The sequence below is a fragment of the Lutjanus erythropterus genome, chromosome 20, assembly GCF_056507025.1.
Source record: "Lutjanus erythropterus isolate fLutEry1 chromosome 20, fLutEry1.hap2, whole genome shotgun sequence".
Classification (NCBI taxonomy): Eukaryota; Metazoa; Chordata; class Actinopteri; order Lutjaniformes; family Lutjanidae; genus Lutjanus; species Lutjanus erythropterus.
Window position 1 is genome coordinate 26,189,474 of NC_139336.1, and position 25,521 is coordinate 26,214,994.

The window sequence follows — 25,521 nt, forward strand, 5'->3', positions numbered from 1 at the left end:
GAATATTTTTGCATATGTTTATGAAATAAACAATGTTCAAATTTATGCACCATTATGGTACAATGTTGCCTACAGGCAATGAACCCCAAAAACTTCCAAAAATAAAAATAAAAAGAAAATTTCTTCAGATTATGTTTATTTAGTCTATTTTGAGACATAAAAACACATTTCCCTCACTGGCATCATAATGTGTACCATAGAGGGATATGACCATACATACATACATACATACATACATACATACATATGACCGGACATACATACATACACATACATACATACATACATACATACATACATACATATGAGCATACATACATACATACATACATATGACCATGCATACATACATACATATGACCATACATACATACATACATACTTATGACCATACATGCATACATATGACCATACATACATACATAAATACATACATACATATGGTCATATATATGACCATGCATACATACATACATACATACATACATACATATGAGCATACATGCATACATACATACATACATACATACATATGACCATGCATACATAGATACATGTTACCATACATACATACATACATACATATGAGCATACATACATATGAGCATACATACATACATACGTACATACATACATATGAGCATACATACATATGAGCAAACATTCATACATATGGCCAAACATATGACCATGCATACAAACATACATACATATGACCATACATACATACATACATACATATGACCATACATACATATGACCATGCATACATACATACATATGACCATACATACATACTTATGACCATACATGCATACATATGACCATACATACATACATACATACATACATACATACATATGACCATACATACATATGACCATGCATAAATTCATATGACCATACATACATACACACATACATACATACATATGGTCATACATATGACCATGCATGCATACATACATACATACATACATACATATGAGCATACATGCATACATACATACATATGACCATGCATACATACATACATGTGACCATACATACATACATACATATGAGCATACATACATATGAGCATATATACATACATACATATGACCATACATACATACATACATATGAGAATACATACATACATATGACCATGCATACATACATATGAGCATACATACATACATATGACCATGCATACATACATATGAGCATACATACATACATATGAGCATACATACATACATACATATGACCATACATACATACATACATACATCCATACATACATATTTAAATTCTTTTCATAATTCTTTTTAATTTAAAATTTAAAATGAATTGTGACTTCTTGATGTTATTGAATATTTTTGCATATGTTTATGAAATAAACAATGTTCAAATTGGAAAAGGAACGTTCTTTTTCACTTATGCACCATTATGGTACAATGTTGCCTACAGGCAACAAACCCCAAAAACTTCCAAAAATAAAAATAAAATGTCTTCAGATTATGTTTATTTAGTCTATTTTGAGACATAAAAACACTCCAAACATTTTTTCCCTCACTGGCATCATAATGTGTACCATAGAGGGTTAACTACAGTAGATGGTGGTCAGCAGCACAACCTCAGTTTGGGGAGGCAGAGAGGGGCACTAGCATGAAAACTGCAAAACATATTTTAGCCACTTCAAAAAGAAAAAACAACCTCATGTACTCGTTATTTCACTCTTTTCTCTATTTCTCTATTTCCCCTCACTGGCATCATAATGTGTACCATAGAGGGATATGACCATACATACATACATACATACATACATACATACATATGACCGTACATACATACATACATACACATACATACATACATACATACATACGAGCATACATACATACATACATACATACATATGACCATACATACATATGACCATGCATACATACATACATATGACCATACATACATACATACATACTTATGACCATACATGCATACATATGACCATACATACATACATATGACCATACATACATACATACATACATATGACCATACATACATATGACCATGCATACATTCATATGACCATACATACATACACACATACATACATACATACATATGGTCATACATATGACCATGCATGCATACATACATACATACATACATATGAGCATACATGCATACATACATACATACATATGACCATGCATACATACATAAATGTGACCATACATACATACATACATACATATGACCATACATACATATGAGCATATATACATACATACATACATATGACCATACATACATACATATGAGAATACATACATATGACCATGCATACATACATATGAGCATACATACATACATACATACATATGACCATGCATACATACATATGAGCATACATACATACATATGAGCATACATACATACATACATACATACATATGACCATACATACATATGACCATGCATACATACATACATATGATCATACATATATACATACATACATACTTATGACCATACATACATACATACATACATATGACCATACATACATATGACCATGCATACATTCATATAACCATACATACATACATACATACATATGGACATACATATGACTATGCATACATACATACATACATACATACATACATACATATGAGCATACATGCATACATACATACATACATACATATGACCATGCATACATACATACATGTGACCATACATACATACATACATACATATGAGCATACATACATATGAGCATATAAACATACATACATATGACCATACATACATACATACATACATACATATGACCATACATACATACATATGACCATGCATACATACATATGACCATGCATACATACATATGAGCATACATACATACATATGACCATACATACATACATACATACATACATACATACATATATATTTAAATTCTTTTCATAATTCTTTTTAATTTAAAATTTAAAATGAATTGTGACTTCTTGATGTTATTGAATATTTTTGCATATGTTTATGAAATAAACAATGTTCAAATTGGAAAAGGAACGTTCTTTTTCACTTATGCACCATTATGGTACAATGTTGCCTACAGGCAACGAACCCCAAAAACTTCCAAAAATAAAACTAAAAATAAAATGTCTTCAGATTATGTTTATTTAGTCTATTTTGAGACATAAAAACACTCCAAACATTTTTTCCCTCACTGGCATCATAATGTGTACCATAGAGGGTTAACTACAGTAGATGGTGGTCAGCAGCACAACCTCAGTTTGGGGAGGCAGAGAGGGGCACTAGCATGAAAGCTGCAAAACATATTTTAGCCACTTCAAAAAGAAAAAACAACCTCATGTACTCGTTATTTCACTCTTTTCTCTATTTCTCTATTTCCCCTCACTGGCATCATAATGTGTACCATAGAGGGATATGACCATACATACATACATACATACATACATACATACATACATACATATGACCGTACATTCATACATACATACACATACATACATACATATGAGCATACATACATACATATATACATACATACATACATACATACATACATACATATGACCATACATACATATGACCATGCATACATACATACATATGACCATACATACATACATACATACATACTTATGACCATACATGCATACATATGACCATACATACATACATACATCCATATGACCATACATACATATGACCATGCATACATTCATATGACCATACATACATACACACATACATACATATGGTCATACATATGACCATGCATACATACATACATACATACATACATATGAGCATACATGCATACATACATACATACATACATACATACATATGACCATGCATACATAGATACATGTGACCATACATACATACATACATACATACATATGAGCATACATACATATGAGCATGCATACATACATACGTACATACATATGAGCATACATACATATGAGCATACATTCATACATATGGCCAAACATATGACCATGCATACAAACATACATACATATGACCATACATACATACATACATACGTATGACCATATATACATACATATGACCATGCATACATACATACATACATACATACATACATATGACCATACATACATACATACATACATATGACCATACATACATATGACCATGCATACATTCATATGACCATACATACATTCACACATACATACATACGGTCATACATGACCATGCATACATACATACATACATATGAGCATTCATGCATACATACATACATACATACATATGACCATGCATACATACATACATGTGACCATACATACATACATACATATGAGCATACATACATATGAGCATATATACATACATACATATGACCATACATACATACATACATACATACATATGACCATGCATACAAACATACATATGACCATACATACATACATATGACCATGCATACATACATATGAGCAGACATACATACATATGAGCATACATACATACATACATATGACCATACATACATATGACCATGCATACATACATACATATGACCATACATATATACATACATACATACACACTTATGACCATACATACATACATACATACATACATATGACCATACATACATACATACATACATACATACATATGACCATACATACATTCATATAACCATACATACATACACACATACATACATACATATGGTCATACATATGACCATGCATACATACATACATACATACATACATATGAGCATTCATGCATACATACATACATACATATGAGCATTCATGCATACATACATACATGTGACCATACATACATACATACATATGAGCATACATACATATGACCATACATACATACATACATATGACCATGCATACATACATACATATGACCATACATACATACATATGACCATGCATACATACATATGAGCATACATACATACATATGAGCATACATACATACATACATATGACCATACATACATATGACCATGCATACATACATACATATGACCATACATATATACATACATACTTATGACCATACATACATACATACATACATACATACATACATACATACATATGACCATACATACATTCATATAACCATACATACATACACACATACATATGGTCATACATATGACCATGCATACATACATACATACATACATACATACATACATACATATGAGCATACATGCATACATACATACATACATACATACATATGACCATACATACATACATACATACATACATATGAGCATACATACATATGACCATGCATACATTCATATGACCATACATACATACACACATACATACATACATACATATGGTCATACATATGACCATGCATACATACATACATATATACATATGAGCATACATGCATACATACATACATACATATGACCATGCATACATACATACATGTGACCATACATACATACATACATATGAGCATATATACATACATACATATGACCATACATACATACATATGACCGTACATACATACATATGACCATGCATACATACATACATATGACCATACATACATACATATGACCATGCATACATACATATGAGCATACATACATACATATGAGCATACATACATATGAGCATACATACATACATATGACCATACATACCTATGACCATGCATACATACATACATATGACCATACATATATACATACATACATACATACATACTTATGACCATACATACATACATACATACATATGACCATACATACATACATATGACCGTACATACATACATATGACCATGCATACATACATATGACCATGCATACATACAATGAGCATACATACATATGAGCATACATACATACATACATATGACCATACATACATATGACCATGCATACATACATACATATGACCATACATACATACATACATACATACATACTTATGACCATACATACATACATACATATGACCATACATACATATGACCATGCATACATTCATATAACCATACATACATACACACATACATACATACATATGGTCATACATATGACCATGCATACATACATACATACATATGAGCATACATGCATACATACATACATACATATGACCATGCATACATACATGTGACCATACATACATACATATGAGCATACATATATATGAGCATATATACATACATACATATGAGCATACATACATATGAGAATACATACATACATATGACCATGTATACATACATATGAGCATACATACATACATATGACCATGCATACATACATATGAGCATACATACATACATACATATGAGCATACATACATACATACATACATACATACATACATACATACATACATTTATATTTAAATTCTTTTCATAATTCTTTTTAATTTCAAATTTAAAATGAATTGTGACTTCTTGATGTTATTGAATATTTTTGCATATGTTTATGAAATAAACAATGTTCAAATTGGAAAAGGAACGTTCTTTTTCACTTATGCACCATTATGGTACAATGTTGCCTACAGGCAACGAACCCCAAAAACTTCCAAAAATAAAAATAAAAATAAAATGTCTTCAGATTATGTTTATTTAGTCTATTTTGAGACATAAAAAAACTCCAAACATTTTTTCCCTCACTGGCATCATAATGTGTACCATAGAGGGTTAACTACAGTAGATGGTGGTCAGCAGCACAACCTCAGTTTGGGGAGGCAGAGAGGGGCACTAGCATGAAAGCTGCAAAACATATTTTAGCCACTTCAAAAAGAAAAAACAACCTCATGTACTCGTTATTTAGAATATTTTCACTGCTTTACTTTGCTATCAGACAGTCTTTTCTGATGGGAAACTGACGTTCCACAAGGGAAATATCACTCTTTCCAAACCGACCAAACTCCATGGGTGAAATCAGTAATTTTACCTCACGGAACACGAGAGTTGCTGATCTACCACTGCCTCGATCTGTTAGTTTGTTTGTGTTGCTGTGCAACTTCAGTGAATCCAAACTGTCCTTTTAAAACATTGAAGTAATAACAAAAAATTACAGATCGAGGCAGTGATAGACCTGCAACTCCCTTGTTCTGCAAGGTAAAATGATTGATTTCACCCATGGAGTTTGGTTGGTTTGGAGAGTTATATTTGGCTTATTGGTGATTTCCTGTCTGTAAAGACTGCCAGAATAAGTTGTGTGCAAGTAAAGCAAAGAATATATTGTAAAAATGGTGCATACTTAAACTGATATTGATTATTTAAGTGGCTAAAATACATTGTGTGGCTGGCCCTGCTCACATTAATACATTACTTAGCTTCCCTGCTGGTACTGTGCTTCCCAAAACAGGGGGTGTGCTGACCGCCATCTGCTGTAGTTAAAGCACAAAATATGGTTAAGTACCTCATACAATCCCACTTCAAATAATCCAAACAATTCTTTTAGGACTATAATTTGACCTGGCTTTAACATTCAATCACAAATAAATCCCATTATTAAGATTATTTCTAAGTACTACTCTAGAAATCTGCAGCTTATACTGTATGAACATGTCTTTGTTCTTACTGTGGGTTCGACTGCCGCTCTGTGCGACCGGGCTGCAGGAGGAGGAGGTCCTGTCTGAGTGGCACAGATCAGAGTGGGAGCTGTGGTGGCTGCTGGGACTCTGGCCTCTTAACTGGCTCTGCAGGCTCTGGATCACACGGTTCTTCTCCTGCAGCTCTTTAGCCAACCTGGGAGGAGGGAGGAGGAGGAGCATGGGAATTAGTCATGTTAATATTTGGTCTCCAGAGGACCCAACAGCTGGATTTATCCATCACATCATCTCACAAGGCGGTGAAGAGCAAATCAGGAAGGGAAAAGCACCCAAAAAAGAAAGTCAATTCAACAAGATGGCAAGAAAAAAAATGTTCCTATCATAACCAGAGGATTTTCAATTAAATCACACAGCTGGAAAATAGGAAAGGGGAGTTCACAGCAAACGTCATGCTGTCCATGTGGATCAAACCCACTCACAGGTCCAGCTGCTCCCTGGTGCATTCAGCCAGGGTGAGGTTCTGCTGGACGAGGAGGCAGACATGCTGCTGCAGCAGCTCTCTCTCGCCCTCTAGCTCCACGCGCAGATTATCTAACTCCTGCTGGATTCTAGCCGGGCTGTCAGGAGGATCTGTCATGCTCTCCTCACAGGACAGCAGAGACTGTGATCCCTGCTGAAGCTCCTCAAGACTGCCCACATCAGTGATAATATGGATGAATGCATGACACTGTGAGCAACTTTTAATTTCTAATCTAATGACACAAAAGGGCTGTGAAATATTTAACTGTTCAAGTCAATTTTACTGTATCAATCAATCTAAATAAAATAGTATTCCCACAAACATAAGGAAAAGTTACTGATATTTCCTGCCAACAGTGGGGAAGAAAACTGTAGAAAGTTTGACTTGAACTGTACATATAAACTTAGATTAATAAATTATGCAAAATTTATTACTACATAAAAGTGACTGCTTTGCTTTTTCTGAGGATTCTCCTTCAATTGTGAAGGGTGAGCACTGACATGTGGTGTGTGTGTGTGTGTGTGTGTTCAGAGACACCAGTGACCCAGTTAGTGGCAGTGTAACCTCAATGTTTGGGTTGTCACAGAAAAAATTAGGTCAGCAGCAGGACGCTATTCAAAACCAACAAAACACGAACCGCCCTGGGTCATAAGGCAATTGGCAGGGAGGAGGTGGGGCGAGGTCCTTCAAAGGGTTGTGAGAGAATCCAATCAGTGATGGCACGACTCTCTTTCATTTATTTATTTATTTTTTTAATCTCATCTTGTTTTGTGTCCGTCTTTTGAGTGGTTCTGGATTTTTTTTTAGGTCATATATTACATGTTACTGTTTGAAAGTTTAGCTGTGCTTTTTGGATGTATAAACATGTTAACAATTGAAACCACTGATTAGTACATGAATGTAAACTTTTAAGACCAAAACATTCCTCTGGTGTGGTGATTTCTTTTAGTTTTTTTCAGCAGATTGCATGAGCATAAAGTGATTAATTATACCATAGTGTGCAATATCATTTTCTTTTTGTTATAATCAATTTGGTATTGAAAGGATCATTCAGGAACCAGTATCAAAACCAAAGTACTGGTACCAACACTGAAAATTTCTGAGCGATACCCAGCCCTGGAAACAGCTAGCCTGACTCTGTCTAACCGGTGAAGTGTAAATTCACATTTTAATGTAGGGTTACATGTATGCAAACCTTTGCAAAAGATTATGATATCTCTTGAGCTACATGATATTTTATCTGTGTAATTTAAATTTTACTGAAGAGAATGTATGAGTAAGAGAGAGGTAGCTGGTCAAAATATTGTTAATAGCTAGTGAAAAAAGCTATCACAAGGAAATGGGGTAAAGTGGACCCCCTACTCAGGAACAATGGATAGGGATACTGTAATCAAGGAAGTCTACATAATGGAAAAACTGACACATTGTCTGAGATTGAATGCAACACAGCTGGAAGAGAACTGGGGGAAATGGACATTATTCAGGACCCCAAACAGCTATGAAGACTACAGAAAGGATGCTGATTTAGTTCATGAACTTGAGAGAATGGATGGACTACTAAACATGTAACTCCCAAGCAAACATTTTTCATTCTTGTGTTATTTTGTTTTTGGGGGTTTGTTTGATTGTTTGTTTATTTGTTTAGAAGTTCATCTGTTGGTTTTCTTTGTTTATAAATGTAGAAAAAATAAAGTAAAAAATGAGGGTTATGTGCTGGACTATTTTTTGTTACTGTTCAACAGAGCCAGGCTGACTGTTTCCCACAGTGCCTGCAGGCTCCAGCCTTATATTTACTGGGACAGACATGACAGTGGTTTCAATCTTCTCATCAAACCCCAGAAAGCGAGTAAGTATATATTCCAAATAGTCAAACTATTCCTAAACCATGTCATTAAAGTAACAGGACAAGTAAGTATCCCAGTAACATCACATTAAGATGGGTTATTTGACAGTTTCTAAATATAACAGATACTTGTTTTCCACCACAAATAAACAGGCGACAAATCATGGCAATTAATTAAGGCACTGACAACAAGCAAGAGCGTTATGAAAGATTGAGACGTACCTGCGAGACAGTTCCAGAGCTGCCACATCCTCATTATCCGGATGAGATTCTCCTAGCAGACAGAGGAAAAGATGCTGTCAAGAACCTGTCTGTACAAATCAGTTACGAATGACTGCATCTTTGTGTTTGCCTCTCTCTGCCAGAGGCTTTCTTTTTGTGAAAGCATCAAAATGTTTGACTCAAACACAGCTGCTTTTTTAAAACTTAGTACCTTCCTTGAACTTTGGTAAAGAGTAAGAGACTGTAATGTTATTTTTTGTGTTTTCTGGCACTGTTCTTTATCATGAATCATATGATATCAAATAATTAACTGTGTTTGAGCAGTGTGGTTCTGATTAGCGCTATTTCTCAAGGCGTACTTCAAGGCAGTAGTTACCTTTGTCCAGCCGTCCCTCCAGCCTGTCCAGAATTCCTAGGCTCTTGTCAAGCTGCTCTTTGACCACCTCCCCCATGTAGTAGTCGACTTTGCTGGCCTGCAGAAGCTCCTTGAAAGCTTTGCTCAGCTCCTCCAGCTCCCGACGCTGTAGGCCTCCCAGCCTGCGGCTCTCCTTGATCTGCTGCCTCAGTTGTGACAGCTCCCTGGCCTGCGACTGCACCAGGGAGTCCAGTCTGTGGAGAAGACAGAATGAGGACGAGCGGCGGGGGGAGAAATAACAAATTTGACAGCATGAGTCAAGATTTGATTTTTAAAATGACTGTGCAGCTTTCACTTAAGTGTAAAAATAGCAGAATATTGATGTCATGCACTGAAATAGGCTGCTGACCTTGCAGGTGATGTCGAGCGGCTGCGTGTCTGCTGCAGCTGTTCATTTAACCCTCTGTTCAGTGTCCTCTCTCTTTCCAGTTCCACATTGAGACGGCTGGTTTTATCCTTCATCGCCTGGTTCTCCCCCTCCTTTTTCTCCCTTAGCTGCCCACTTCTGTAGCAACGGTCCTGGCTGTGCTCCTCTCTCTGGGCCCCTTCTTGATCCCTGATGATTGAGGGATCAGAGGTGTTGGCGACAAGATCACTGGAGAGAGAGTTCTGACGCAGAAGACTTTGCATTTGCAGGATGAGTTTGGTTTGGTTTTCCAGTTGGACTTTCAGCTCTTTGACTTGTCCCTGAAGCTGGAGAGGGTCCTCAGAAACACCGTACTCATCGTAGACCTGCAGGCTTTTCAGACTGACCTGAAAACAGACCGAAGAGGGTTAATAACATTCAAATGTCAATTTTTCTAAATGGAATAAAACTGATTAGTTTTGAAATTAATGTAAAGGGAGTCTTAAATATGTGCTTAATGGCTTTATACATGATAAAGTGCTAATAGACTGAGACTAAAGCTGCATGTCCAAGGCAAAAAGTTAAATTCTCACTAAATGAATATTACAAGACATGGAAATAAACAGCATTTTACCTGGAAACTTTTTATATTTTGCTCTAACATGACCAGGACAGGGCTGCTAAATAGGATTGCAAAGTTTTTTTTTTCCAGATTTTCACACATCATTCATTCATTCATTCATTCATTCATTCATACATTCATACCTACCTACCTACCTACCTACCTACCTACCTACCTACCTACCTACCTACCCCCATGCACTGCTCAACATGAGGAAATTCAAAGCTCAGACTTTTTGTGCCAGCTTGTTTAAGGGAGGGATTTAGTGAAAGTAAATTCAATACCTTGGCTGAGCTGAGAGCTGGGGAACTAGGGTACGGAGTGCTGGAGGTTGAGTCCAGGTTTTCAGTAGAGGAGAATGTGGCCTGCTCGTGTTTCAGCAGGGAAGGCAGGCTAGAGGCACTGCAGCTAGGGTTCACACCGACCTCTAGATCTGGCAACACAAGGGACACAGAAATCAAGTAGGGAACAGGAAAACACGGCAAACTGTGGAAAACAAATGATGATAGTGCCATGTGAGGAAATAAATCGTTTGAGATATAGCTGGACTGTGAAATAAGACAAGAAATAAAAGTGAAAAGTTAATGAGTGCTCAGAAGACATTCCCAAACTTCAGAGTGGAAACATGCAAGAATTTGTCAATGCAAAATATTGACAGTCCATTCGAATTTGGGAATAGTGAGAAAAACCAGAATACAACCAGTAGACAGTGTGAAGTTATGAGACCCAAGGAGAAACATTTCTCGAGATAAGAGGCAGTGTGTTACAGTCCCTTGGTCACACCTCATGCAGACATATAGAAAGAATCTATCCACAGTTGAGATTAGTGTCCACTCAACAGACAGACATGCAGTGTCTGTCTAAAGGCCGTCTACCTGTGCTACTGCTCTCTTCCCTATCGTTCTCACTCTTGCCACTGGTTTCGTAACCCAGGTCCTGCAAATCCACCTGCACGCCTTTGTCATCCTGCTCCAGAGCTGGCATTGGAGGCAATATATGTCGGGTTAGGAAGGAATCATTTAATATGTACAGAATCTCATCTCTCTCCTTTATAGTGTTTCTAATCAGTTTAGATTAGCAAAGGGGTTCAAAGGAATAGTTCATTCCAAAATCAAAAATGCATATTTGTCCTCTTACATGTAGTGCTATTCATCCATATAGATTGTTTGGTCTTAGATGCTGAGTTTTGAAGGCATCAGCTGTAGAGACGTTTGCGCTCTCTAGAATATAAGACATTTTAGTTTTTGTTCTATGACAACACTACAGTGTTTGTCATAAACATTAAACTTCATCACAGCAAACACTAGTCACTGAGTGGTGGTGGCGCAAAGTCATGGACTGTGTAGCTGGTTTAAAGCCTGATGTTAGACCTTTACATGCAGCGTTCTTTTGGAAAGATTATCTTCTCAAAACGTGTCATCATTGTATCATTATTGTTCACCACAGAGCTCATTTTCTCTTTTCTTCAGACATCTCTATAGCTGATACTGGCAAAACCTGGCAACTCAAATATGGATAAAGAGCACTACAGGTAAGCAGAAAAATATTTTTGATTTTGGGGTGAAGTGTCCCTTTAACATTACACGTACATGCCTTTGCCGAATCACAAAATTGTTCATGCACACAACAGCACATACTTGAATCAAGGATGCAAACAGTTGAGCATGAGTGTTATCTTACCTCTCCTTGCAGTCTCAGGGGAGGGTGTGTTGGTGAGAGCGGTGGCCAGCTTCTCCTCCAGGTTCTTATATGCCTTTTTCTTCTCCCTCAAAGCCTTATGGAGAGTCTCCAGCTGGAGCTGAACACTTGGTGGTAATCCCCTGGCATCCTGCACTGTCCTGTGGTCTTTGCTCTCCTCTCGACGGCCTCGCTCTTCATGCAGAGAAGCCTGGAGTTCAGAGATTCTCTGACCGTGTTCAGTGAAGATCTTGTAGAGACGGCAAAGGTCATTATGTAGATCTTGATGGAGCTGTCCCTTTGTTGCAGATGAAGCAGCAGGCTGATTCCCACTGGATTTGGTGGTTGGCTGGGTGGATTCTCCCATTTCCTTCCTCTCCTGCAGGGCTCTCTGAAGTTTATCTAAATTCATCTGCAGGTCAGAGCTGATCTGGGATGATCTAACAGAAGACAAGGAGCTGTTGTTTGTACAGTGTGCTGCCAGAGAGGCAACAGCAGACTCTGCTGCACTGAGACAGTTTTGCAGAACTTTGTGCATTTCCTGATTTAAATGATCAGAACTTCCCATTTCAATTTGGTGATCCTTTGACTCCTTGTCTTTAAGTGACTCTCCTGTCATCTGTGTCTGGTCACTGTTACTGTTGTATCCAAGTTGAGCAGCAGCATCAGCAGCTCTCAATTTTTCCTGCAGCTCAGCATTAAGCCTGTTCTGCTCCCACAGTGCTTCCTGCAAAGAGTCGGCATGTCGTTGCAACTCCTGCATTGAGTCCTCTGTGCTTCCAAAACCTCCTCTTGGACTCTGTCTACTTGAACAGGTGCTTGCCTGCTGCAAGGCTGTCTCTATCTTCTGACATAAATCACTGGTTTCTGAATTATTTTCTTGGCTGTCAGAGGAGGTGATGGCCTTCTCCGCCATGTTGAGAAGCTCTATAAGCTGGTTGTTGAGCTCCTCCTTCTCCTGCAGGGCTTTTTGCAGCTCCATGTATCTGCTGTGGAGTGCAGCAGAGCCAATGTGTGACCCATATCCTCCCTGGCTGTCCAGACTGCAGGCGGTCAGGTAAGCAATGGTGGACTCGGCGGCCTGTAAAGCCTCCACGTACTGCCGATTGAGCTCGTCCTTTTCCTGGAGCCGAGCGTGGAGCTCTTCCCAGCCAGCCAGCTGGTCGCTCAACTTGTTGATCAGGGCCTCTTTCTCTTGACACTCTTGGTGAAGAAGCTCCAGCTGAGTGAAAAGAGCCTGGGTGTCAGCCTGGGTGTGATCCATTGTTGCTCTGACTTCAGAGCCCTCATCCGACCCGACTGGACTGCTGCTACGATGTGCGTGTCTGAACGTGGAAGAAGGGGAAGTGCTGCCGAGCTGGGGTGACATGGGGGAGTCGGAGTCTGTGTGCAGTTGCTGGTCAGACCCATTGACATCATCCAGATGAGGGTGCTGACGTGCATCAGATCTCAGCTGGTCGGAGCTCACAGAGGGCCTGCTGCTGCTAGAATCCATTCTCAACCTCACAGGGACCGGCAGGCGTGATCTGACACCAGCCTTAAATAGAAACAAATGGAACTGACATTAAAAACACTGACATTAAGCCTTCAAGCAGAAATCAATGCTGTTTGATGTTAATTTTTGCAATAATACAAAACTAGTGTTGTCACAATACCATAATTTTAAACTGCGATACAATATTAATAGAAATTCATTCGCACTGACAACAAAATCAAGACATTAGTGGGCTTGTTTGTCCAGTGTACAGGGGGTTTTAGGTTGTTTTTTTTAATAGCTTTGGTGCTTTCAAAAAGTACTTAAGCATTAATACTTGTCTCAACCTTACATGAAACTTACCCCATGCCTTGAGATGTGCTGCTTTGCACTCTTGCTGTGTGACTGGCCTTTTGTTGGTGGACTCTCCATCCCCTCTGTGGCGCTAACAATCAGCCCAGTGGTGACACGAGTCTCCTCATCTGACACATCCTTTGGCAGATTGATGACCTTAGTGCGACCTCCAGACTCCGTCTGCAGTGTTTCCATGCTCTTTCTCAAGTCAGCCTGTCCGTCACTGCTGTTCCCTGACGTGTCTGTGCTTGCTTTCTCTTTACACTCAGTAGATTTTTGCTCTTTCAGGAGACCCCGCAGCTCCGCATTTTCTGATCTAAGTCTGAGCAGCAGCTCTCTGCAATAAAGACACATTTTGTTATTTATTATTCATTAGGAACTGACTCTTAAGGTAGAGTGAAAACAAGGATCTGGGGACTCATTACAGAAAAAATTACTAATCACTTGTTTAAAGCGTCATCAAACTCTTTAAGTAACCTCTCAGTCAATTTTTTCCTTAATGTTCATTGTCGTTGCCACACACACACTTAACAACAGGGTGCTGCCATTTTTGGCAGCTATTTTGAATTCTGGACAGGGTCTATGACATCTGAACTAAGGGAATTATTCAGTTAGGATGGTTCTGTAATAGCTAAACACCTATCCTAAGATAAAAAGATTTTTTTTCATAAATCCACTTAGGAAATTTGTTTGTAATACTAAAAATATTAAATATCATCCTAAACTAAGATGGGATAAAATTACAGACTTAGGAAGTTTCTGTAATGATGCCCCTGGACAGTGCAGAAGAAAAGACCCACCTAAGGTGCAAGACTGATGTGGCTCCACAGTCAGTCAGCAGGGATTTAAGTGCATCTGTGTTCCTCTCCGTGGAATCTTTCTCTCCAGTGTCCAAGGAGTCGTTGCCAGACTGAGCATGCTCTCTACTCTGGCCCAGGCCACTGTCCATACTCACATCAACCAACAGCTTTCCAGACAACATCTAAAAAGGGATAGTTTAGAAGTTAAATTACATAAATAGAATTTCCCCATAGTATTTACATAAAATTTGTCTTTAAAAGTTCATCATTACAGTTTTTGGAATGTTCATTTTCTTGCCATACTGGTAATATTTAGAATTAAAATGAAAATGTACTATGCGAGATGTGTTACAGGACAAACACAGGTACATGGGTAAAAAATAAGATAAGTGGATCTCTAATCCAATATCAAGAGAATTAGTACTTAAAATAGTTCAAAAGCTCTTCAAAATGTAATAAATGATCATGTATTTCATACCTGTCCAAGTTTGATGTCTGTCTGACTCCCTTTGTCCTGACCAGAGCTACTGTGAGGCACAGGTTGCATCTGCTGCGTCTTCTCGAGCTGCTAGAGTAATGGGATGGGAGGCGAGTATGACACACATGGCTCGGTAAAAGAAAACTTAATGAGGGAACAGAATCCATAAAACACTGCACAGCAACAGCAGAATGGTATGGCGTGTCTAATGTGGCATGGCGAAGAGAGAGATCGTTTCATGGGACACAGAGATAAGAAAAACAGGGACTGATTAGGAAAGGTGAAGGAGAAAAAGAGGGTATCTTCTACTACAGACAAGAAACATACTTGTTAGAGAAATAAGACAGTAAAGAGACATTAGTAACAGGCTAGACAGAGTAAAGGTTAAGATGTAGGTTCAAAGGTTAGAAAGGAGCTACTAAAGGTGGATGTTAGACAATGACTCAGACATGATTCATTAAGTATGCGTGGACACAGATTTGCTGATAAATGACAGAAAGGCCCTTTGTTGTAAGGTTACGGAAATAAACGTTAATGCCCAAGTACAACTTCCTCCATCTGTTGCTGTCTCTTGTGGCCTCTAACCTGTTTCCAGGGGCTACTGCTGGCCACATCTTTGTCTTCTTTGTCGAAAGCCTCATGGTCGGACTTATCCAACAGTGACAGCCGGTTCTGCAGCTCGTTGTTTAAAGTTTGAAGATTGCTGACACAATCCTGCAGCTCCAGCACCTGAAGCCCAGAAGAACTCATTTTTATCTGTTCGTATGATTGTCTCCTTGTTTTTTGTATTTTGGTGACATGTCTTGCAAAATAATTAAAGTCTACTGTTGTATTCAATAGACAATACTAACCTTCTGTCTGAGCTCCTGTGCAGAGAGCTGAGACAAGCTGTCATCCTGCCCCTCTCCCACACAGATGCTCATGTAGGAAGTCTGATCTCCAATGAAACTCCAAGTTTCACCTAAAAAAAGATCAGAGTCACATGTAACAAAAAGACTCCCATCGGCCAAAACTCTGAAATAAGACATCATGTGTATTTTTCCCACTCTTACCACCATCTTTGGCCCCGCCAACCCCTCCTCCACGGTTCTGGATGGCTCCTAAACGAGCCTGCAGAGAGGCGTTCCAGCGCTGTGCATCCTCCAGCTGATGTCTCATGCTCTCCAGTTCTTTAGGATCAGTCAGGTCCATACCTGGAGAGACAGACAGAGGGTTTAGCACAGCTATGTCTCTGATGTGTCAACAAAAATACCTGTTTAGGTAAGTGTTCTACTGTCAGAATGTTTCTAACATTGATTCACGATTCACGGGCAGTATCATTGGTTAAGACTTTATGTGAAAGAGGTCATAAAGATAGTATGTATTGTGATTGTTTCACAACTATAAAAACACTGGCATCAAGAATGCACAGACCAGTCTAAAGGAGAGGCTCACTGTAGAGCTGACCTAGTTCAGCTCCACCTCCATGTCCACCCCAAGACTGGTTGCTGATATTCCTACCCTCACCCTACTCAATCTACCCGGGTGGAGTCCCACCAACTCCAAAGAGGTGGAGCTGGACTAAGTCAAATTTGGCTCTGCTGTGAGCATTATTTGGCCAAAAGGCAGCTCTGGAGAAAAATAGGAGACCAAACTGAAATTGGTATGTAGCTATGTAAAATCTATTTCAGCTTTTGATAACTGAAATAGTCACTAGATTTTGAACAAAAAAGCATCAAAGCATTTATTTTTCAGGAAATAAAAAACGTTACTGATACCAGAAATGCATAATACTACAGTACATCTATGCCTTATGAACATAAACTGAACCAGATGATACTCTGTCTTGAGAAAAACACATTTGTTTAATGACGCATTTGATACATCTTGGTGTGGTTGTGCAATACATATCTAACTCAAAGCCAGTGGTGGAATTTGCACAGAGCTGCAGTCTTTAAAGAGAAGTTTGGGATCTGCAGCTGCAGAAAAATAAACATTCAAAAAATATTGATATCCAACGCAACATTTTACCGTAACTCCCCCATTAAGTATTTATAAGCTCCATATAAACATTTATTAGCAAATGTTACTATCATAGTATGACTTACGTGTAAGCAGACATAAGTGTTTATTAATGTAGTTGTATAATAAGTTATGTATAAGTAAGGGCTGCTGTATAACAAACTGACAATGAATGATAATATAGTTAACTAAAGCTGCGATGATTAGCCAATGAATTGATTTAAAGAAAATTAACTGCCAACTATTTTGATAATTGAGAAAATGTTTCAATCATTTTTCAAGCAAAAATGTCAAACATTTTTTGATTCCAGCTTCATAAATGTGAGGATTTGCTGCTTTTCTTTGTCATTTATGACAGTAAAGGAAGAGTCTTTGGGTTGTGGACAGAGGTGGACAAGAGAAGCAATTTCAAAACATCACTTTGGGTTCTGGGGAATTGTGATTGGCATTTCATAGGGTAAATAATTAACCAATTATAATAATGAAAATAATGTGCAGCTAAATCAATGATGACAATAATCATGAGTTGCAGCTGTATAGTTTTCACAATTATAATATGAAATATACCTTCAGAGAAGAAGTTATACATCTCAACAAATTACAAACACTTGTCCTTATAGCTCAATACAAGACCATTATTGAGTGTTCTGACTGCTTATAATACTATACTATACTATAAAACTATACTATACTATACCACTATATGGAGACGTATTTAAAGTGGTACCATATGTAAACACAATCACTATGTTTTTGTGTGTCTGTCTACATGTAGCATGTACATATTGTATGTACTTCATATTATAATGATTATATAACCAACACAAGAAATGTGGAAATTTAATCAGTGGTAATTACTGCAGCTACATCCATCTTGGACTCCGTGTGAATGAGAGCCATGGGCCTGTTACTTACAGCTGACCTATTTTTACACCTGGCTCATTTCAGACAGGGGCGGGGTGAACATACACAGGCGAGCACACGCATGCATGTGGACACACTGAAGTCATTTGGCTTAGACGACTACCTGAGTGTACAGTGACACTCTTAATCAGACTCAAGGCTGTGCTCTGATGTCACACTACATCTGAAGAATTAACTGTGCTAAATTACATTAAGAATGTGATGTCATAAGATAATAACTCAGGATTTTCTTCATTAGGCTCTATTTCAGGGGAGCTACTCAGATGGATTCCCTAATATTTTCTAGCACTATAACAACCATTAATACATCTCTTAAAGTTGTTATATAAAGACATGCTTGTGCAATGAAACCTAACTCCTGTGACAGATGGCTGGATGGGTTGGATTAATAACGAGATGGGTGACAGAGAGGTGATGCAATCAACAGACAACCAAATGTTTTAATGAGACATTTAAAAACAAGCAGACAGCATGTTAAAGTGACAGATGGGAAGAGACTGGCTGACAGCAGCCTTTATTTATTTTTTTAGAGGACAGACAGGCAGTGGGTTAGTGTGGAGTTGTTACATTTAAAGAGTGACAGAGAAAACAGAAACTGAACAAAACATGCAGATGAAGAGGTGATGATGTAAAGAACAATGAACATAAAGGTGCACAAAGATGAAGAGTGGAGGGACCAGGTGTGACAAATAAAAAGGGATGTCAGCTTGTCAGCAGATATTAGTGAAGTAAAGACACAGAACAAAGACGACAAATGTGTTTGTGTGCTTCCGCTGGGAACTATGGATACACTGAGCTATCATTTCCTAACTAACACGTCTAATAACTTGATGTGCTGTTTCCTTTTGTGTTTTTTTTCTGTTTCTTTTCTTTCATTCAGTCCCCATCGTCATTGACCACCCAGTGTGTTTGCACTGCACCTTCTCTGAGTTTGGCTCGGTGTATCTCCCTCTCCAAGTCGTCCCTCAGTTCCTCATTAGTTCTGATGCGCTCTTCTAGCTGCTGCCTGAGGAGCTGCACCGCTGTCAGTTCCAGCTGTAGAGCGTGGAGGCGCTGGGCACTGAAAAAACAGGGATATATGCACAGAGTCAGGTTTATCCATCAAATACATTACCTGATAAATTTCATTTTCAGTAACTGAAATGGGGTTTTTTTGTTATAGCAACCATCATTCCTACCTGTCCTTCTCCTTTACAGTACTGACCAAGCTGGAGTAGAGCTGTTGTTCAGCTCTCAGGGCTTTGTTCAGAGCATCATGCTCCTGCTGCAAGGCTATAAGGTTCGGCAAAGCCTTACAGGAGACAGAAAATGAAAGGGCAATGGTGTTAATGTCAAAACAGGGTGTCTCCATGTATTAGCAAGTTAAATCTAAGACATTTTAATGTTTCTGTTAAATTACATCTAAGGCCAATTTGGCAATGAAACTTAAATTTGAATGTGAAAGTACAGGTGTACTCAGTAAGTTAGTTCAAATTATAAGTAAGGCAAAAATAACAATAACTGATTTGACATTTGTTTATTAGCAAAAATAACTGGATAACAGAAGCATTCAAATTCAGCTCTTACGCTTAGAGCCACCCTGATTAAAAGTATTTTCATTCAGGAGAAAAAGTTAAAAGTTAAGTTTACTTCTTGCTCGCTGTCTCCACCAATCATGGTTCTTTCTCTCTGAGGGAGGCCTGGGAGTGATCTCTCTATGCCAGAGCCAATGACCTGATCCTTGGTGTGATCCGCCCGACTGTCACCTCTCTGACCGAGACGCTGATGGAGAACCTGCTCAGAGACATAAACAAAAGGTGAGAACTAAGACTGCTGGAGAAGAGGCCACTGAGTTCAAATGCAGGCAGAAGGAAAGCTCCTTATTCAAAGCTACCATAGGTTTCCTTGAGTCTGACTCTGTGAATGAAGGAATCCTTACACTGATAATCTCATCCTTGGTCTTCAGAGTGGCAGTGAGGGACTCAATATTAGCAGCCCGACCTTCACTGCGACCCTCCACCTCAGATAGCAATGACTGCAGTTCTGCCAAAGAAATCTGAATACCAAAAAAATAAAATGGGTGATTAATAAAAAAGACATTTGACAGCAGCAGTCCTGATTATGAACAAAGTAAAATGTTTACAACCAACCTTCAGTTCATTCTCCCTCTTCAGTGCTTTGTTCAGTGCCTCAGTTTTCTGTGCTAGCTCCTTCTTCAGGACGACGACAGTCTTCTTGGAGAGAGGAATGTTCTCTCCATTATCCTCGCTGTTCCTCCTGGACAGCTCAGCTGCAGTGCAGATAAAAGAGAATCAAATGTAGGACCGACATGTACTCTGACTTAAAAATACCCAGTGAGAGGGTTTAAAGGTCTAAAAGGCCTCACCTTCCCTCTCGTCCAACTTGTCCTGCATGATCTGAATAGTTTGTCTGAGCTCCAATACGTGATCCGGCTCCTCCTTCTGCCTCATCTCTGCCAGAAACTGGTCTCTCTCTTGACCACGCTGCAGAAGCTTCTGCAAAATACAACAACACAGCTGACCATAAATGAGAAAAATTGTCCAGTCTTTCAAAATAGACTACCAATTCATTTGAAGCCAGACTGAAGGAGAGACGATCATTAGTGTTATTCTCCTTGGGAGTTTCATTTCCTCTCCTTGTTAGGCTTCTAAGTCAAGCACTTTTTACAGCTGAGTAACTGTGTTGTATCCCAGAGGAACTCACGTTGATGATGCTGTCTTTTTCAGTAAGCAGGGCTCGGAGTTCTGCAGTCTCTAAACAACCCTCCTGGGCTGTTGTGGAGCTTTGCTTCTCAGCGGTGGCAAGCTGCTGCTGCTTGTCAGACAGCTGCTTCCTCAGTTCCTGAATCTCTTGAGTGCGCTCAGACAGCATGCGGTTGTAGTGCTCTGCAGACTCCTGGGGGAAACGAAGGAACAGATCACAGTGATGAGAGGTAGTTGGCCCACCTTCTGTGCATATGAATCACTTTTTGTAGATCTGTTAATGTAAATGCAATACACACTGTATGCCTTCTTGAAAGTATAAAGAATTTGTAATTCATTTTTGCTGCACAAATCACAATTTCCTTCACTTTAATCATGCATGCCCTGCATGAATGATGCTTTAACATTTACATGTTACTTCATGCTTATTCATACTATTTTTTCTTTGTTATATTCTGTTAGGTTTGGGCAATTAACCGAATATACCAGAGTCCATCGACAGGTTTTTTTTTTGTGCACATTTAACGTGGTAAATAAAGGCTTTATTTAATATTTATTTAATTATTTAATATTGGGGTAAGAATATTTCATTTCTTGACATTTTGTCAGTTTATTTCATTGCTGTGATGATGGTAGGTGGTCAGAAAACATCAACATATCATTCAACCCTATTTTCTATCAATACTTGTTTCAAGAAAGACTGGAGTCTTGATTCCACTGGGCATGTTGTGTCCATCCTCCATACGGTTTCATGCCTCACCAGGAGCATTTCAGAAATGCACAGAGTCTTTTATTTTGAAAATGACCAGATTCTCTATGCCGTTCCTGTGTCTGTCTTCTGCCGGCTGGATCTGCTCTGTGCAGCTTCATGCAGAAAATGTCAAAAATAGATGTGGTACATATTCTCCGTGGTGCAGGTGGAACATCACACAGACATGCCCAGTGGAATTAAGCAAGTGTCGCTGAGGTAATCCCACTAAAGCTATTGAAAATGTTTTCTTAATTAAATGTTGACCTTGAGAAGTTGGTCTTTGCTGCTGATTGTAGCCAAGAGTCCTTCCACAGCACTCTCATTGTCAGCGACCAGCCTTTCCCTAGCCTTCACAGCCTCAGCCAACATTGCCTCATTGACCTTTAACCTCTGGCCCATCTGGTCAGCAAGGTCACGTGCATGAGTCTGCGACTGGCTCAGCATGGACTCAGCCATTCCCTACAAACAAACGTTGACAGAGTTAGAAAAATGAAAGAAAAAAAAAAAAAAAAAAAGGTTAAAAGATCAAGAATTTATGTATAAATTTCCTGCATCAGAATGGCAAACAAAAACAAACACACAAAATGAGTATGGTTCAACATACAGCAGTGGGTGTGTGGGTTTGTTAACTCACCTCCATATCCTTTGTCTTGCCCTCCAGGGAGAGCTGTAACTGACTGATGATAGAGTCTTTCTCTCTCAGAGATCTATTCAAATTATCTTCTACATCTTGCTTGGCTCTCTGCAGGTTCTTTAGTGTGTTTGCAAGATGCTGCAGCTCCACATCTTTCTCCTTAATCAGACTGTCAAAACTCTGGAAGGAGAGGGATGACCAGGCAGATGCATTAGACAAAAACAATTTCATCACTGACTACTGGGAAAGGCAAACTTGTGGCCTCCTTTTCTGATATTATTTCGCTGCTTACATTGATAGTTTCCTCGTTGTGAGAGAGCAAGTTATTGAGCCTATCAAGGTCTCTTTCCTTCTCCCTTAGAGACAGCTGCAACTGGTGGATCTCATTGTCTTTCTCCTCGATAGCAGCAAACTTGTCATCCAGTGCTTGCTGTGAGAGAGCAAGCAGAAGGACATCAGAATCAAATTAAGAGTCACTGTAGTGAGAGGATTACACAGAAGGAATGCACACCTCCAGAGCCTTCTCCTTTTCTTTCAGCCTCTGCCGCAGCTTGGAAAGCATGCCGTCGTTTCCTCCAGGGCTTTTGCTTTGCTCAAAGTCTCTGACCATGTTTATGTACTCCTGATGAACAAAGAGCAAAACAATGTCAGATTTTTTATTGAAAACATTAATGCACACAGAAATATATCTATATTAGTCTAGAATCTGTCTGTATATGTTCAGTGTTGTTGTGTCACCTGTAGCTGCTGTTCTTTGTCAGCCAGAGTGGATGTGAGCCGCTGGATGGTCACCTCATGGGCCTGCAGTTTTCTTTTGGTTTGATCCAGTAGCTCCTGGTACTGCTGCTCCAGAGCGCTTTCCCTGTCCCCAATCTCACCGCTCAGCTTTTTGAGCTGATTGTTCAGATCCTGGAGTGGAAAATGATTGCACTGTCACATAAAAGCTGATATCTGAATGGTGACAGATATCAGGAAATAGGATTTTAAATGCCTGATGGTTTTGTTCAGGAGACAATAATAAAGTCTGTTGTATTCCAGCTGACTTACATTCAGGGCTTTGTCTCCCTTCTTCTTCTGCTGCTGTAGGTCTTCCAGTTCCACCTCCAGCTGGTCCTTTGCCTGCTGCAAGTCAGCCAGCTCTTGCTCCTTCCTGTCCAGGGCACGCTGTAGCTTTTGGGCTTCAAGCACCTTGGCATGGTGTTCCCCCTGGAGTTGAGCCAGCTCTGTTTGTTTTTCCATTAATACATTTTGGTGCTCCTCCACTCCCTGAGGATATATGCAAGAAATATTTATCTTACAGACGCTGCAATGTGTATTTGTCAATACTACCTTTGCTTTAGTGTTTCTTTAAAGTTAAACCATCTATAAAAAGGTACAGGGCTTGCCTGGTATTTCTGCAGTTGGGCTTTATGTGCGGCTTCTCTGGCTTTGGCCAAAGCGTCATCCCTGTCCTCAATCTCATGACACAGCTCTGCAATCTGTGCGATACAGAGACACAAAGAAAGACAGACAGGTTGGTGTTAGAGCATTGCATAACACAGAACAGTGAGAGCACAGACAGGTGAAGACAGGTGAACTGATATGAACCCCACAATAAATAAAATGTAAGAATAATATGAACTTTACCTCTTTTTCCTTTTCTCTGAGGACCTGTGTGAGCCCCTGGATTGTTTTGTCTCGCTTCAAAGCATTTTTCTTCTCAGAGCTGAGTTCATTCTCCTTTTCCTCCAGCTTCCCCAATAAGTTCTGTTTAAGTAAAGAAGTGATCTTACTCAAAGAAACATTTAAATCTAACTTAAAAATATCTAATAGAGCAAATGTCATCTCCATGTACCTTGTTTTGGCTCTGGGTATCTTCCAGCGTTTTAGTCAGGTTCTCATTGGTACTTTTTGTCTGGGTGAGCTCTTCAGTCAGCAGCCTATTACAGGACTCTAGTCGGCTAACCTCGTTCTGCGTCTAAGCAAGAGAACACACATAACAGGAGAAGGGAAACGTATAAATATCAGAGTTGCACATTTAATCACAATATTATTGAAATCGCAAAACATGGCCAGGTGCAATATCCAATTCACAGAACCCTGCAATTATTTGATTAAAGAAAAATGTACAAAAAACACACCATAATAATGAGGTGCTGTAGTGCTGCAGAGATGTTCTGGCCT

At 38.8% G+C, this 25,521-nt stretch overlaps 1 protein-coding gene across 1 annotated transcript in view; it reads right to left on the minus strand.

Annotated features, from left to right (window-relative positions):
• cdk5rap2 (CDK5 regulatory subunit associated protein 2) overlaps positions 1-25,521 on the minus strand; it is a 58,317-nt gene that overhangs the window by 18,507 nt on the left and 14,289 nt on the right. Inside the window, exons 11-39 of the mRNA XM_084746712.1 lie at positions 25,193-25,315; positions 24,985-25,104; positions 24,744-24,836; positions 24,406-24,624; positions 24,097-24,267; positions 23,870-23,980; positions 23,651-23,788; positions 23,359-23,538; positions 22,989-23,183; positions 21,975-22,166; positions 21,637-21,766; positions 21,401-21,540; positions 21,190-21,306; positions 20,901-21,044; positions 20,450-20,562; positions 20,192-20,331; positions 17,399-17,539; positions 17,198-17,307; positions 16,932-17,075; positions 16,347-16,436; positions 15,869-16,050; positions 15,078-15,405; positions 13,244-14,777; positions 12,439-12,540; positions 11,848-11,996; positions 10,945-11,348; positions 10,557-10,789; positions 10,181-10,232; positions 7,625-7,791 (exon numbers count right to left, since the gene is read on the minus strand). Of these exons, the coding sequence (XP_084602838.1) occupies positions 7,625-7,791; positions 10,181-10,232; positions 10,557-10,789; positions 10,945-11,348; positions 11,848-11,996; positions 12,439-12,540; positions 13,244-14,777; positions 15,078-15,405; positions 15,869-16,050; positions 16,347-16,436; positions 16,932-17,075; positions 17,198-17,307; positions 17,399-17,539; positions 20,192-20,331; positions 20,450-20,562; positions 20,901-21,044; positions 21,190-21,306; positions 21,401-21,540; positions 21,637-21,766; positions 21,975-22,166; positions 22,989-23,183; positions 23,359-23,538; positions 23,651-23,788; positions 23,870-23,980; positions 24,097-24,267; positions 24,406-24,624; positions 24,744-24,836; positions 24,985-25,104; positions 25,193-25,315 (5,962 nt within the window). The remainder of the gene's footprint in view (positions 1-7,624; positions 7,792-10,180; positions 10,233-10,556; positions 10,790-10,944; positions 11,349-11,847; positions 11,997-12,438; positions 12,541-13,243; positions 14,778-15,077; positions 15,406-15,868; positions 16,051-16,346; positions 16,437-16,931; positions 17,076-17,197; positions 17,308-17,398; positions 17,540-20,191; positions 20,332-20,449; positions 20,563-20,900; positions 21,045-21,189; positions 21,307-21,400; positions 21,541-21,636; positions 21,767-21,974; positions 22,167-22,988; positions 23,184-23,358; positions 23,539-23,650; positions 23,789-23,869; positions 23,981-24,096; positions 24,268-24,405; positions 24,625-24,743; positions 24,837-24,984; positions 25,105-25,192; positions 25,316-25,521) is intronic.